Source organism: Oncorhynchus kisutch, linkage group LG17 (genome assembly GCF_002021735.2).
Source record: "Oncorhynchus kisutch isolate 150728-3 linkage group LG17, Okis_V2, whole genome shotgun sequence".
NCBI classification, from domain to species: Eukaryota; Metazoa; Chordata; class Actinopteri; order Salmoniformes; family Salmonidae; genus Oncorhynchus; species Oncorhynchus kisutch.
Genome location: NC_034190.2, coordinates 22,281,032 through 22,297,214, shown reverse-complemented (window position 1 = coordinate 22,297,214; position 16,183 = coordinate 22,281,032). Strand labels below are relative to the sequence as shown.

Sequence of the window (16,183 nt, the reverse complement as noted above, 5' to 3'; positions counted from 1 at the left end):
TGTAAACTAGATGTACTTACTCAATAGAGTTTATCATGAGACTGTGCTGTGAAACCTGGAATATTTTTAGTTTTTTCTTGGTGTTTGTGAATAATAATGTGTATATTATGTTTATCTATCAGATTGTTGACACAATAATCCTGCTTCATTTTAAACTGTTGCAATAACAGTACTATGACTTGAATTTAAACCATGTCACATATTTACCAAATCAAGAGCAATGAAAGGTGTTTTTTTTTAAAACAGCCTACTCTTATTTCTAAGAAGAAAATGTAGTGTCCATAATAAAGTGCAGTAATGAGAGGTTAGAAGTCCGTAAAACGGCAGCCATCCCCTCCAGCTCCATTATATTCCATTCCAATATTATGTTCCAATTAATATATTTTTATTCATTAAAAACGACTATTGAAAAACTTTTGCTCCTGAATGAACTTTAAAGACTGCTGGGATTTCAAATCTTCCATTTATCAAATAATATTTACTGCAATTGTACATAATGTATTGTATGGAAAAGGAACAACAAAGAAATAACAAAGAAAATGAATGTTCAGGTGAGTTGAAAAGAGGGACTAATGGTGACGTGCGACACCCCCGCCATATTTTATTTAAATAATTCAAATAAGACAACTAGACTTAGCTTTTAAGTATTACTTACTAAATCATTTCCAAATAAAACTGTTTAGATGGATTTTAACACACTTGTGTAAAACCATATGCCATAACTTTCTACCGGGTACCGGGTAACTGGTAGAACAGGAAGATAGTATACACTCGATTTCCCTCGTTCGCGTGCTGCGCAGTGTTGGCAACTTTCCGAAAAGTCCAACTTCTGTGAAATCCAACTTCAGTGAAGGCTACCCGGTGCTGTAGCTGGAATCAAGTGCATGATCTGTATATCTATAGGCAACCTGCTGTAATTCAGCCAATAACATAGCGAGTTACAAATTCGGTAATAGGACAGAAAACAGCGTCGAGTCGAATTATTTTAAAATTCCTTCTCTAACATGTCGATTAGCCTCTATTGCGCCTAAAGGTGTGTGTGTGTGTGTCAGGCAGTCTCTCTCTCTGTTGCCAATCACCACTCCTACTTTGTTTCTCTGCATGGATGACAGATAATCATCACAGTTCACTATGAGGAGGATGGCGAAGGATCTGCAACCAGCGGAGCAACGGTGAGTAGACCTAGGTTTTAGCCAAGGTATTATGGTGCGCTATTCTAGACTTCCAAATCCATCATTTACAAAATACGCTTTCAGGAATGATAGGCTAGGCAACTGCGTTGCGCAATATGTCTCCAAAGTAAACATCTTGTTAACTATATTTTAAAATGCTTAGCTACTTGATGAAGTGCTATAATTCAAACACCCTATTGTGCCTCTTCCATGAAACCCTTTAGTTCTCTGAAATATTTTAGATTTGTGACAGGGTTATGTATGTTTAAAAAACATTTAAAAAAATGAAATGATACGCCTTAACAAAGTAAAATATTATTTCCTGTGAACTTGGTGCCGCTACGTCACTTGGACCTTTGACTGTAGTTACAGTGTTTATTACAGAAGGACAACTCAGTGAAGATAAGATTATTCAACCTTCAATATCACTATGAAGACACAGACACACAACCACCAGTCATCCTAGTAGCCAGCCACATAACTTTGTGACATTCAGAACGTTTTTCAAACCTGTAACTAAACTTAAGACATATCATGAAAGTTGTTTTTATCACACTGAAATGATTACCCAAATGATTAGTATCTTACTATTTAGCCAGAGGGAGACCTTGTTGCACATTAGTTGGAATGTAGCTTGTTCTTTGTTTAATTTAAATTAAACATGTACTATTTAAATAGGTAGACCACTGTAGACAGCGGACATTATTGTAGGAGTGTGCTATAATGCTGTCTTGTTTGTGAAGTCTGACTCAATGATAGCTGGTCAGAGCTAGTTAGAGGCTAGTTAGAGGTCAAATTTCACTTATTGAGTTTACTTCGAGAATATCAGCTTGATCATTACGTGTGTTTGTGCAGGTCTGGGTGGATCTCCAGTTGGCTTCCATCCTGGTGTCCCACCTCCCTCTCTCAGCTGAAGGACGCAGAAGACAAAATGCTCAAATGTAAGAGTGTGTGTGTGTGTTTCCCCTCCTAACTATCATACTTACACATCTAATCTCCTCTCTTTTCACGCTCTCCCTCCCTGTTCCCTCCATCTTTCTCCTCCATCCCTGTCTCTTCTCACAGCTGTGAAGGCCCCATTCTCCAGGCAGCATGTCCGGATATCCAACGGCAACTATCTCTGGACCTTAGCCTTCCCCTCTCACATCAAGCCCCATCCCTCTCTCCCACCCCAGCCTCAGCCAAAGCCCCATCCCTCTCTCCCACACCAGCCTCAACCCCATCCCTCTCTCCCACCCCAGCCTCAGCCCCATCTCTCTCTCCCACCCCAGCCTCAGCCCCATCCCTCTCTCCCACCCCAGCCTCAGCTCCATCCCTCTCTCCCACCCCAGCCTCAACCCCATCTCTCTCTCCCACCCCAGCCTCAGCCCAAGCCACATATCTCTCTACCACCCCATATCCAGCCCCATCCCTCTTCTCCACAACCATCTCTCCAGCCCCGTCCTCCCCTGGTGCTGCTCCATGGGTTTGGGGGTGGTGTGGGTTTGTGGGCCCAGAACCTGGACTCTCTGTGTGGCAGTGGAGCCGTGTATGCCCTGGATCTTCTGGGGTTTGGACAGAGCAGCCGGCCCCTGTTCAGCGTGGACCCCCAGGGGGCAGAGGAGCAGTTCCTAGGGGCCCTGGAGGAGTGGAGGGACAGGGTGGGCCTGGAGGAGATAGTCCTGCTGGGACACAACCTGGGAGGATACCTGGCTGCTGCTTACACACTTACACACCCACACAGGTGAGAGAGAGGAGAGCGAGGAGAGGTAGTGTGTGTGGGTGTGTGTGTGTGTTCATACACGTGTTCACACTGTGTGTGTTTATAGGGTAAAGCACTTGATCCTGGTGGAGCCCTGGGGGATCCCGGCCCGTCCAGAGAGTCTAGATCAGGAGAAGTCTATCCCAGTGTGGATCAGAGCCATGGGGGCTGTCATGAGTCCCTTCAACCCCCTGGCTGGACTTAGACTGGCCGGACCACTGGGTTCGATATACACACACACACACACACACACCGCAAGCACGTGTACTACACACACATCGCATACACTACATGCATGCACACACACACACACACACACACACACACACACACACACACACACACACACACACACACACACACACACACACACACACACACACACACACACACACACACACACACAGAGTGGAAAGAATTGCCAGATGTTTCAAAACCAAAGGTGTTAATATAACATATCCCTTCCTCCATTCCTCCCATCCTCTCTCTCCATCCTTTCCTCCATTCCTCCCCATCCTCTCTCTCCATCCCTTCCTCCATTCCCTCCCATCCTCTCTCTCATCCCTTCCTCCATTCCTCCCCACCTCTCTCTCCATCCTTTCCTCCATTCCTCCCCATCCTCTCTCCCCATCCTTTCCTCCATTCCTCCCCATCCTCTCTCCATCCTTTCCTCCATTCCTCCCCATCCTCTCTCTCTATCCTTTCCTCCATTCCTCCCCATCCTCTCTCTCCATCCTTTCCTCCATTCCTCCCCACCTCTCTTTCCATCCCTTCCTCCATTCCTCCCCATCATCTCTCTCCATCCTTTCCTCCATTCCTCCCCACCTCTCCTTCCATCCCTTCCTCCATTCCTCCCCACCTCTCTCTCTCTCCATCCTTTCCTCCATTCCTCCCCACCTCTCTCTCCATCCTTTCCTCCATTCCTCCCCATCATCTCTCTCCATAATTTCCTCCATTCCTCCCCACCTCTCTCTCCATCCTTTCCTCCATTCCTCCCCATCCTCTCTCTCCATCCTTTCCTCCATTCTTCCCCACCTCTCTCTCCATCCTTTCCTCCATTCCTCCCCACCTCTCTCTCCATCCATTCCTCCATTCCTCCCCACCTCTCTCTCCATCCTTTCCTCCATTCCTCCCCACCTCTCTCTCCATCCTTTCCTCCATTCCTCCCCACCTCTCTCTCCATCCTTTCCTCCATTCCTCCCCACCTCTCTCTCCATCCTTTCCTCCATTCCTCCCCACCTCTCTCTCCATCCTTTCCTCCATTCCTCCCCATCATCTCTCTCCATCCTTTCCTCCATTCCTCCCCACCTCTCTCTCCATCCTTTCCTCCATTCCTCCCCACCTCTCTCTCCATCCTTTCCTCCATTCCTCCCACCTCTCTCTCCATCCTTTCCTCCATTCCTCCCCACCTCTCTCTCCATCCTTTCCTCCATTCCTCCCCATCATCTCTCTCCATCCTTTCCTCTGTTCCTTCCTCCTTCTCCTCCTCTTCTCTCTCTCAGGTCCTATGTTGATCCAGACCATCAGGTCTGATTTTAAACAGAAGTACTCTTCAGTGTTTGATGACAACACCGTATCAGACTACATCTACCATCTTAACGCACAGACACCAAGGTACAGTAGGTACACACACACACAAATGTACGCGCACACACACATACACTAACACCGGTTCTCTGTCCATAGTGGTGAAACAGCGTTTAGGAACATGACAGTACCATATGGTTGGGCTAAGAGACCAATGTTAGATCGTATTGGACAGATCCAACCAGACATTCCAATATCCATCATCTATGGGTCCCGATCCAGTATCGACAGCGACTCGGGATACACTATCCAGAAAATCCGACCAGATGTGGACATCATCGTGAGTTAATTATTAATGTGCCAAGTTTTCTGAATGTGTTATGAAATAGACTGGTCATACACGCACAGCAATGTACGGTTGTTGTTATTCGATGTCGTGTGTTTCTCTTTTTCAGTCTCTCTATCCCTCACTTCAATCTCTCTCTCTTTCTCTCTTTCTCTCTAGGTGATAAGGGGAGGAGGTCACTATGTGTTTGCTGACCAGCCAGACGACTTCAATCAGAACGTTCTTCACATCCTGGCCAGGATGGAGGGAGATAAGGAGAAGAGGAGTGGTGTGGATGAGAAGGAAGGGAAATGAGGAGGTGAGAGGAGAAGATTGAGGGTTAAATAAAGAATGGCAGATGAGAAGGAGAGAAGAGACAGTAAAGGAGGGGGAGAAGGAGAGAGACATGGAGGAGTTGTTACAACTTCTTGGCTCTGAGGAGTAGGAGGACGATTGTTACGTTCAGACTTTGAACACACACTCACTGAGGACATACTAGCGCTAGGCTGGTATGCGATGGTTAGATCATCATTTTGTTTTAGGTTGATATGGGAGGGCTTGCTAATGATCTATGCTGACATAAGCTGCCGCTGGCCCATGTTGACTCCAATGCTTCCCACAGTTGTGTCAAGTTGGCTGGATGTCCTATGGGTGGTGGACCATTCTTGATACACACGGGAAACTGTTGAGTGTGAAAAACCCAGCAGGGTTGCAGTTATTGACGCAAACCGGTGCGCCTGGCACCTACTACCATATTCCATTCAACGGCACTTTAATCTTTTGTCTTGCCCATTCACGCTCTGAATGGCACACATACACAATCCATGTCTCAATTGCCTCAAGGATTTAAAATCCTTCTTCAACCTGTATCCTCCCCTTTATCTACACTGATTTAAAGTGGATTTAACAAGTGACATTAACAAGGGATCATGGCTTTCACCTGATCAGTCTTATGTTGTGGAAAGAGCAGGTGTTCATAATGTTTTGTACACTCAGTGTGTGGGCCGATATACGATATATATATTACCTATACTACATCCACCTCTCATCAGTATGCCCCTGTACAGCCAGTGAAGGCAATGTTGTGTATATCATCTTTGTAAAGAAATGTCAAATGTATTGTTTTCTTAAATATAGAATAATGTACATGGATGTTTTGCCTGTTGACAAATGTCCATAGTATCATGTCTCAAAGCTGTTACCAGTATGCTAAAACTTTATATTCACAGAGTAAGCAAGGGAACAGAGAGACCCCCCCGAAAAAAATCTATTCTAGTAAACTGTTGAGCAATGTTTTAATGCTTGAGGAGGGAGAGTTGATCCCAAAGGAGAAACTTGTTTTCTGTGGTGAACTAGTATAAAGTTGACTGGGGTTTTTCTTTCTTATTTGACACTTCACCCATACTGTTGCCTAACTAACCTCCATAGGCAGACTGGTCCAGTCTCCCGTCATGTTTGAGACCGACTATTTTGCAGTCCGCGACTACAATGACCCTGTATCCTAAATAACTACTCATTATGATTTATAGATCAGTCAGTTCCCTCTGATGGTGATCAATAATTAAGCAAATTTGATGCTCTTGAACATGACCTCTCTCTACAGAGCCAGCTCTGCAAATGTACCGCACAACAGGATAAAGGATATTTTCATCAAAATAATGTTCTTTATGATATGAGGACTGGTATGGAGGCCATATTATTTACTATATGTTCGTATTCTTCTCTTTTATTTCTTATTGTTGTTGTCGTTGTTGAGAAGGAACCTATAAATAATGATTCCAATGGAAGGTCTATACCGTGTGTATCCTGTACATACAACTAATAAAACCAACTATTGGATGTTTCATTTGTTCATTTATTGATTATCATCGCTCAGATAATATCTTTATTCCCATTTCAAACTGCTCACTGTGCCATACTTCCAAGTCTTGTTCATTACTTAACTGAGGAAGCCTGGATGGAAGCAGAGGCTAAGCTTTTACCAGTAGGGGAGTAATGGTAGTGTCAGGTTGGGGCCACAAGGGGGCAGGGTAGCACAGCGTCAGTGTTCTGAGATGACAATAATAACACCACAGAGTCAGTTACATCGTCTTCTCCATTCCACTGAATGACATGACATCTTTACATACTCACTAATCTGAGAAAATTACTAAAGAGGCATTCCAGGATTGGTACATCCATTCTCCAGCCCCATCCCGGCCTCTGCTCTTAACAAAAACAAGAGGCAGGGGTGTTGCTTTTTCAATCCCAGATTTCCCCCCTTTAAATGGTTCCAAGCACAAACACAAATCCAGTGGTTTTAACCAGGTGCTGGAGGTCAAAGAATATGTTCAGCAAAAAGTCAAACTTCCCACACTATGACCTGTTTAGTGTGTTGAAACGGTCCAGCCCTTAGGTCTTGGTGCACTTTCACTTAGAGATAATTCAGGACTGTCTCAATGCCAATTTCTAAGAGGATACATCATGATCAATGTCTTCCCCTAAATGGAAGTACACACACACACACACAGAGGCCCAAAGACACACTAGTTCTCCATACACAGACACCAGTAGTCAAACACACTCTAGCTTTCTGCTTCTCAATCAATCCCACATCCGTAGCTAATGCAGTGCTGGGCCCTCCTCAGGAAGCTTTAGGTCTATTAGTGTGTGTGTGTGTGTGTGTGTGTGTGTGGTTATCTGTCTTTGTATCACTTTAGAATTAACGTCCATTTATCGGAAGACAGCAGGCAGGGAGAGAGCTGACAAAACTCTGTGGTGTGTGTGTGTGTGTGTGTGTGTTTGGTGCTTCTTAATTTGATCACTCTTTTGTTCCTGAGAATTTTCCTGCAAATGCAAACTTGTAGTGTATTTAAAGTTTAAAACCAATTCTAAAGTTATACATTTCCACTTTAAAATGTCAGACTTGATTTGTGGTTAGAATTTTTTTCGTCCATTAATTATAATCTACATAATAATTCACAATTCCTGTTGCTGCAGGATAATTTTCCTGCTGTAACAAACTGGCTCAAATTAAGATCCTACATCTGTAGGGTTCAGTTAACTGTAATTCTCCCTGCTTGCTTGAGTTGTGATTGTATTGCTGTGACAGTATGAGTGTACCCCCCTTTCTCTCTCCCTCTTTATCTCTCTCCCTCTTTATCTCTCTCTCGCTCCCTCTGTCTCTCTCTTGCCCTGTCTCTCTTTCCCTCTTTATCTCTCTCCCTCTCCTTCTCGCTCTGTCGTTCCTTCCTGAGGGGTTTTGCATCCTGAAGTAGATCAAGTCCCTAAAGATCAGTATCATCCATTCAATTGGGATTAGATACCACAGACAGTCCAGACAGTGGTAGGATAAAGAGTGAAAAAGAAAGATGCACGGAGGGAGGGAATGAGAGAAAAAAGAAAGAAAAGGACTGAGACAAGGAACAGCTGTAATAATTCATATCTTCTGTTGATATGATTTATATCCCCCCGTGCACTGCACCACGCCCTAATGGTCCTAACAGACACTCAGACAGACATGCAGATCACACATCAATTTAACACTGGGACAGATATGTATATTACATCAACTTAAAACACTGGGACAGATATGTATATTACATCAAGTTAAAACACTGGGACAGATATGTATATTACATCACCTTCAAACACTGGGACAGATATGTATATTACATCAACTTAAAACACTGGGACAGATATGTTACATCAACTTAAAACACTGGGACAGATATGTATATTACATCAACTTAAAACACTGAGACAGATATGTTACATCAACTTAAACACTGGGACAGATATGTATATTACATCACCTTCAAACACTGGGACAGATATGTATATTACATCAACTTAAAACACTGGGACAGATATGTTACATCAACTTAAACACTGGGACAGATATGTATATTACATCCATTTAACACTGGGACAGATATGTATATTACATCAATTTAACACTGGGACAGAGATGTATATTACATCAATTTAACACTAGGACAGATATGTATATTACATCAACTTAACACAGGGACAGATATGTATATTACATCACCTTAAAACACTGGGACAGAGATGTATATTACATCAATTTAACACTGGGACAGAGATGTAAATTACATCAATTTAAAACACTGGGACAGATATGTATATTACATCAATTTAAAACACTGGGACAGATATGTATATTACATCAATTTAACACTGGGACAGATATGTATATTACATCACCTTAAAACACTGGGACAGAGATGTATATTACATCAATTTAACACTGGGACAGAGATGTAAATTACATCAATTTAACACTGGGACATAGATGTAAATTACATCAATTTAAAACACTGGGACAGATATGTATATTACATCACCTTAAAACACTGGGACAGATATGTATATTACATCACCTTAAAACACTGGGACAGATATGTATATTACATCAATTTAAAACACTGGGACAGAGATGTATATTACATGAATTTAACACTGGGACAGAGATGTATATTACATCAATGAAACACTGGGACAGATATGTATATTACATCAATTTAAAACACTGGGGCAGATATATTACATCAATTTAACACTGGGACATAGATGTATATTACATCAATTTAACACTGGGACAGAGATGTATATTACATCAATTTAACACTGGGACAGAGATGTATATTACATCAATTTAAAACACTGGGACAGATATGTTACATCAACTTAAACACTGGGACAGATATATATATATTACATCAATTTAAAACACTGGGACAGAGATGTATATTACATCACCTTAAAACACTGGGACAGAAATGTATATTACATCAATTTAACACTGGGACAGAGATGTATATTACATCAATTTAACACTGGGACAGAGATGTATATTACATCACCTTAAAACACTGGGACAGAAATGTATATTACATCAATTTAACACTGGGACAGATATGTATATTACATCAATGAAACACTGGGACAGATATGTATATTACATCAATGAAACACTGGGACAGAGATGTATATTACATCAATTTAACACTGGGACAGAGATGTATATTACATCAATTTAACACTGGGACAGATATATATATTACATCAATTTAACACTGGGACAGATATGTATATTACATCAATGTAACACTGGGACAGATATGTATATTACATCAATTTAACACTGGGACAGATATGTATATTACATCAATTTAACACTGGGACAGATATGTATATTACATCAACTTAACACTGGGACAGATATGTATATTACATCAATTTAACACTGGGACAGATATGTATATTACATCAATTTAACACTGGGACAGAGATGTATATTACATCAATTTAACACTGGGACAGATATGTATATTACATCAATTTAAAACACTGGGACAGATATGTATATTACATCAACTTAACACTGGGACAGATATGTATATTACATCAATTTAACACTGGGACAGATATGTATATTACATCAATTTAACACTGGGACAGATATGTATATTACATCAATTTAACACTGGGACAGATATATATATTACATCAACTTAACACTGGGACAGATATCTATATTACATCAATTTAACACTGGGACAGATATGTATATTACATAAATTTAACACTGGGGCAGATATGTATATTACATAAATTTAAAACACTGGGACAGATATGTATATTACATCAATTTAACACTGGGACAGATATGTATATTACATCAATTTAACACTGGGACAGAGATGTATATTACATCAATTTAACACTGGGACAGAGATGTATATTACATCAATTTAACACTGGGACAGAGATGTATATTACATCAATTTAACACTGGGACAGAGATGTATGTTGCATCAATTTAACACTGGGACAGAGATGTATGTTGCATCAATTTAACACTGGGACAGATATGTATATTGCATCAAGTTAAAACACTGAGATTTAGTATACTGTCATTCTGCTCTGGATTTGTAACTATGGTTCTTTTTTATTTATCCTCCAATCGGCAGTCTACAGATAACATTATTCAGTTTGGTGTTTATTATTGGGTCCTATCAGCAGTGAGTGACTGGACAGTTGGACTTAGGGCTGTAAGAAAGACACAGAGAACCACACACACTGAATAATGTAGTTTTCTGATATCAGTCATAAGGGCTTCAGGACTAAAATAGCATCTTCAGCTCTGATAAATATAGAAACGCAATTAAGTCAGGAGTCGGAGAAAGAACACCCTGTGTGTGTGTGTGTGTGTGTGCTTGCGCACGAGCGAGCGTGCATGTGTGTAAGTATACTTTTTTATGCTCTGCTACAACCCATGCTCTTATTTCAGCTAACAAACTAACGACGGATGAGTTGTGAGACACAGCAGCTAGCTTCTGGTAGCTTGGAGGTTTTAACAACAATCCGTTATTGCACTAAGGTATAGGTCTCATCTTTTATTTTCAGTGCATGAATCATGCCTCACAAAGCATAAAAAACGTTATGTGTGTGTGCAGTCGGTCTCAAGCACAGTGAGTCAGCAGTATTTATTTTGTCCAGAGACACAGCTCTCACTGGCAACTGCCTTGTGCTATTGTGTGTGTGTGTGTGTGTGTGTGTATGTGTGTGTGTGTATTCCCTATCTCTGTTAGAGAGGGTCAGTATGTCAGTCATTATCTTCTCTAGGGAACCTATTGTAAGACTTGTTGTGACAGAAACTGACTGGCATGTCCCTTGGAACACTCTCTCTCTCTCTCTCTCTCTCTCTCTCTCTCTCTCTCTCTCTCTCTCTCTCTCTCTCGCTCTCTCTCCTTATCTCTCTTTCTCTCTCTCTCTCTCTCTCTCTCTCTTTCTCTCTCTCGCTTTCTCTTTCTCTTTTCTCTCTCTCTTTCTTTGTCTCTCTCTCTTTCTTTGTCTCTCTCTCTTTCTCTTTTTCCTCTCTCTCTTTCTGTCTCTCTCTCTTTCTCTTTTTCTCTCTCTCTTACTCTCTCTCTCTCTCCCTCTCTCTTTCTCTTTCCTCTCTCTCTCTTCTCTCTCTCTCTCTCTCTCTCTCTCTCTCTCTCTCTCTCTCTCTGTCTCTCTCTCTCGCTCTCTCTCTCTTTATCTCTCTTTCTCTCTCTCTCTCTCTCTCTTTCTCTTTTTCTCTCTCTCTTTCTTTGTCTCTCTCTCTTTCTCTTTTTCTCTCTCTCTTACTCTCTCTCTCTCCCTCTCTCTTTCTCTTTCCTCTCTCTCTCTCTGTCTCTCTCTCGCTCTCTCTCTCTTTATCTCTCTTTCTCTCTCTCTCTCTCTCTCTCTTTCTCTCTCTCACTTTCCCTTTCTCTTTTCTCTCTCTCTTTCTTTTTTCTCTCTCTCTTTCTTTGTCTCTCTCTCTTTCTCTTTTTCTCTCTCTCTTACTCTCTCTCTCTCCCTCTCTCTTTCTCTTTCCTCTCTCTCTCTCTCTCTCTCTCTCTCTCTCTCTCTCTCTCTCTCTCTCTCTGTCTCTCTCTCTCGCTCTCTCTCTCTTTATCTCTCTTTCTCTGTCTCTCTCTCTCTCTCTCTCTTTCTCTCTCTCGCTTTCTCTTTCTCTTTTCTCTCTCTCTTTCTTTTTCTCTCTCTCTCTCTTTTTCTGTCTGCCCCTCTCACACCCACACAGACACTGACACTATTCGCATTTCTACTACTCCCACGACGTTGCCTAGTGTCACATGCATGTACGATAGACACATGACGACACACAATAGCATGCATGCACACTCACTCAATCACACACACACACACACACACACACACACACACACACACACACACACACACACACACACACACACACACACACACACACACACACACACACACACACACACACACACACACACACACACACACACTTTAACTCTCTCTTGATGAAGGAGGAAGCTGGTCCTCCAATCAGGAGACAGTACCAGGGAGAGACCACCTGGTCGCAGACAGAGGAGCGTTAGAGGTGGTGGGAGGTGGTGAATGAACTACTTACCATACCATACATCTGTGTTTCTGAGTGTGTTTTCCCACTTTTTGAAGACTATCCATGGACGTTGTTTGGTTTATAGTTCCACAGAGATCTGTTTCATTGGATTAATCTGAATTTGGACTGAGGACTTTCATGGGTGATACACCCCCATCTCGGGGTAGAACATGGTACGGTCCTTCAGCCTGCATAAGACCTCTCCTCCATGTCTCTTTCTGTTCTGTCTGAGAGAGATGGAGAGTGAGTGAGAGAGAGAGAAAGACATAGATGGAGAGGGGGAGGGAGATAGAGAAAGGGAGAGAGGGGATGTTGAAGGGGAAGGAGAGAGACAGGTAAGAGAGGGGAAGGGAGATAAAGGACAAGAAGAGAGATTGGCAGCTACAGAGAGTGTTCAGTTCTTAGTTCTTTCTGAGTTAGTGTACCTACTGATACTATACTACAACAAAGAAAGAGAAAGGGATAGAGAGAAAGAGAGAGGGAGAGAGGGTGAGAGCGAGAGAGAGAGAGAGAGAGAGAGAAGAGACGTGTATCCCCAGAGAAGGCTGCATCGCCACGACAACCACTGCCAGGGGAATCACCAGGTGAGTCTGAGGACACATGCAAACACACACACACACGCCTACACAGGGCCTTTGCCTTTATAGTGAAGCAAATGCTTGGTCTACCACTCTTTAATACATTTATTAGTGTGTGCAAGCGTCGTTTGTGCATATGAGTTGTATACTCACAGCCATGGAAGGGTGGGATAATGTCCCATCACCGTCAAATGAATTTACCAAATTCAGTTTCATGTTGAATTTGGTTCCTTCTTGAGTCAAATTGATTTCCTTACCCAACTCTGACTGCTCATCTAGGAAATGAATTGTGTACATGTATATATGGGTATATATAGAGGTATATGTATATAGGGGTATACCAGAGGAGGCTGGTGGGAGGGCTATAGGAGGACAAACTCATTGTAATGGCTGGAATGTAATACATTTTTTTTATTTCATTGTAATTTAATTAGGCAAGTCAGTTAAGAACAAATTATGTTTTACAATGACGGCCTACCCTGGCCAAACCCTCCCCTAACCCAGACGACGCTGGGCCAATTGTGCTCCGCCCAATGGGACTTTCGATCACGGCCGGTTGTGATACAGCCGTGATCGAACCAGGGTCTGTAGTGACGCCTCTAGCACTGGGATGCAGTGCCTTAGACCGCTGCACCACTCGGGAGCCCAAATGGAATGGAGTCAAACATGGTTTCTATATGGAATAGAGTCAAACATGGTTTCTATATGGAATAGAGTCAAACATGGTTTCTATATGGAATAGAGTCAAACATGGTTTCTATATGGAATAGAGTCAAACATGGTTTCTATATGGAATGGAGTCAAACATGGTTTCTATATGGAATAGAGTCAAACATGGTTTCTATATGGAATAGAGTCAAACATGGTTTCTATATGGAATAGAGTCAAACATGGTTTCTATATGGAATAGAGTCAAACATGGTTTCTATATGGAATAGAGTCAAACATGGTTTCTATATGGAATAGAGTCAAACATGGTTTCTATATGGAATAGAGTCAAACATGGTTTCTATATGGAATAGAGTCAAACATGGTTTCTATATGGAATGGAGTCAAACATGGTTTCTATATGGAATGGAGTCAAACATGGTTTCTATATGGAATAGAGTCAAACATGGTTTCTATATGGAATAGAGTCAAACATGGTTTCTATATGGAATAGAGTCAAACATGGTTTCTATATGGAATAGAGTCAAACATGGTTTCTATATGGAATGGAGTCAAACATGGTTTCTATATGGAATAGAGTCAAACATGGTTTCTATATGGAATAGAGTCAAACATGGTTTCTATATGGAATGGAGTCAAACATGGTTTCTATATGGAATAGAGTCAAACATGGTTTCTATATGGAATAGAGTCAAACATGGTTTCTATATGGAATAGAGTCAAACATGGTTTCTATATGGAATAGAGTCAAACATGGTTTCTATATGGAATAGAGTCAAACATGGTTTCTATATGGAATAGAGTCAAACATGGTTTCTATATGGAATAGAGTCAAACATGGTTTCTATATGGAATAGAGTCAAACATGGTTTCTATATGGAATAGAGTCAAACATGGTTTCTATATGGAATAGAGTCAAACATGGTTTCTATATGGAATAGAGTCAAACATGGTTTCTATATGGAATAGAGTCAAACATGGTTTCTATATGGAATAGAGTCAAACATGGTTTCTATATGGAATAGAGTCAAACATGGTTTCTATGTGGAATGGAGTCAAACATGGTTTCTATATGGAAAAGAGTCAAACATGGTTTCTATATGGAATAGAGTCAAACATGGTTTCTATATGGAATAGAGTCAAACATGGTTTCTATATGGAATGGAGTCAAACATGGTTTCTATATGGAATAGAGTCAAACATGGTTTCTATATGGAATAAAGTCAAACATGGTTTCTATATGGAATAGAGTCAAACATGGTTTCTATATGGAATGGAGTCAAACATGGTTTCTATATGGAATAGAGTCAAACATGGTTTCTATATGGAATGGAGTCAAACATGGTTTCTATATGGAATGGAGTCAAACATGGTTTCTATATGGAATAGAGTCAAACATGGTTTCTATATGGAATAGAGTCAAACATGGTTTCTATATGGAATAGAGTCAAACATGGTTTCAATATGTTTGATGTGTTTTTATTTATTTATTTATTTTACATTTATTTAACCAGGCAAGTCTGTTAAGAACAAATTCTTATTTTCAATGATGGCCTAGGAACAGTGGGTTAACTGCCTGTTCAGAGGCAGAACGACAGATTTTTACCTTGTCAGCTCGGGGATTCGATCTTGCAACCTTTTGTGTTTGATACCGTTCCATTTATTCCATTCCAGCCATTACAATGAGCCGTTTCTCCTACAGCTCCTCCCACCAGCCTCCTCTGGTGTATACAGTATGTAGAGAATACATGTTTATAGGGGTGTCATGAATGATGTACTATATGTAGGAGAGTTATGATGTGAAGTGAAAGGTTGGTTTAATCAGGGAATATATGGGTATAGAAAAATAGGAAAGAGACTAATGTGTGTGTGTGTGTGTGTGTGTGTGTGTGTGTGTATGACCGCTGTGGTTATTACGCAATCAACCCAGACAAAGAGATGTTTAACATCAGCTAGTATGTGTGTGTGTGTGTGTGTGTGTGTGTGTGTGTGTTTTCTGCGTGTGAGCGTGAGAGAGTAAAAGATAGAGGAAAAGAAATAGAGAGAGAAAGTAATGCATCTCGCGGCCATATTCTCCATATCTTCCTTACTCCGTTCCCTATACGCCCTTTGGTTCATCCTAGCTATCCGACATCACATCACACACTGTATGATCAATATTACCACTAGATAACGTGTAACATATATGTAACGTGTCTGGACATGGGAATGTCATGGGAATGTCATGGGAACGTCATGGGA

General features: G+C 41.3%; 1 protein-coding gene across 1 annotated transcript; it reads left to right on the top strand.

Annotated features, from left to right (window-relative positions):
• Nucleotides 1-617: 617 nt before the first annotated feature.
• On the top strand, nucleotides 618-6,609 carry LOC109908620 (1-acylglycerol-3-phosphate O-acyltransferase ABHD5). Its single transcript, XM_031793303.1, has 7 exons — nucleotides 618-1,172; nucleotides 2,028-2,113; nucleotides 2,238-2,895; nucleotides 2,981-3,135; nucleotides 4,416-4,527; nucleotides 4,600-4,780; nucleotides 4,946-6,609. Exons 1-7 carry the CDS (start codon nucleotides 1,132-1,134, stop codon nucleotides 5,078-5,080), a joined length of 1,368 nt encoding a protein of 455 aa, XP_031649163.1. The 5' UTR covers nucleotides 618-1,131; the 3' UTR covers nucleotides 5,081-6,609.
• The last annotated feature ends 9,574 nt before the right edge of the window (nucleotides 6,610-16,183 follow it).

What these genes read in the sequence shown, in the direction of transcription:
- LOC109908620 (XM_031793303.1), top strand. Translation starts at nt 1,132, where the DNA reads ATGAGGAGGATGGCGAAGGATCTGCAACCAGCGGAGCAACG. An exon ending in AGAAGACAAAATGCTCAAAT is followed by an intron (nt 2,114 to 2,237) that starts GTAAGAGTGTGT and finishes CTCTTCTCACAG; the next exon opens with CTGTGAAGGCCCCATTCTCC. An exon ending in CTTAACGCACAGACACCAAG is followed by an intron (nt 4,528 to 4,599) that starts GTACAGTAGGTA and finishes CTCTGTCCATAG; the next exon opens with TGGTGAAACAGCGTTTAGGA.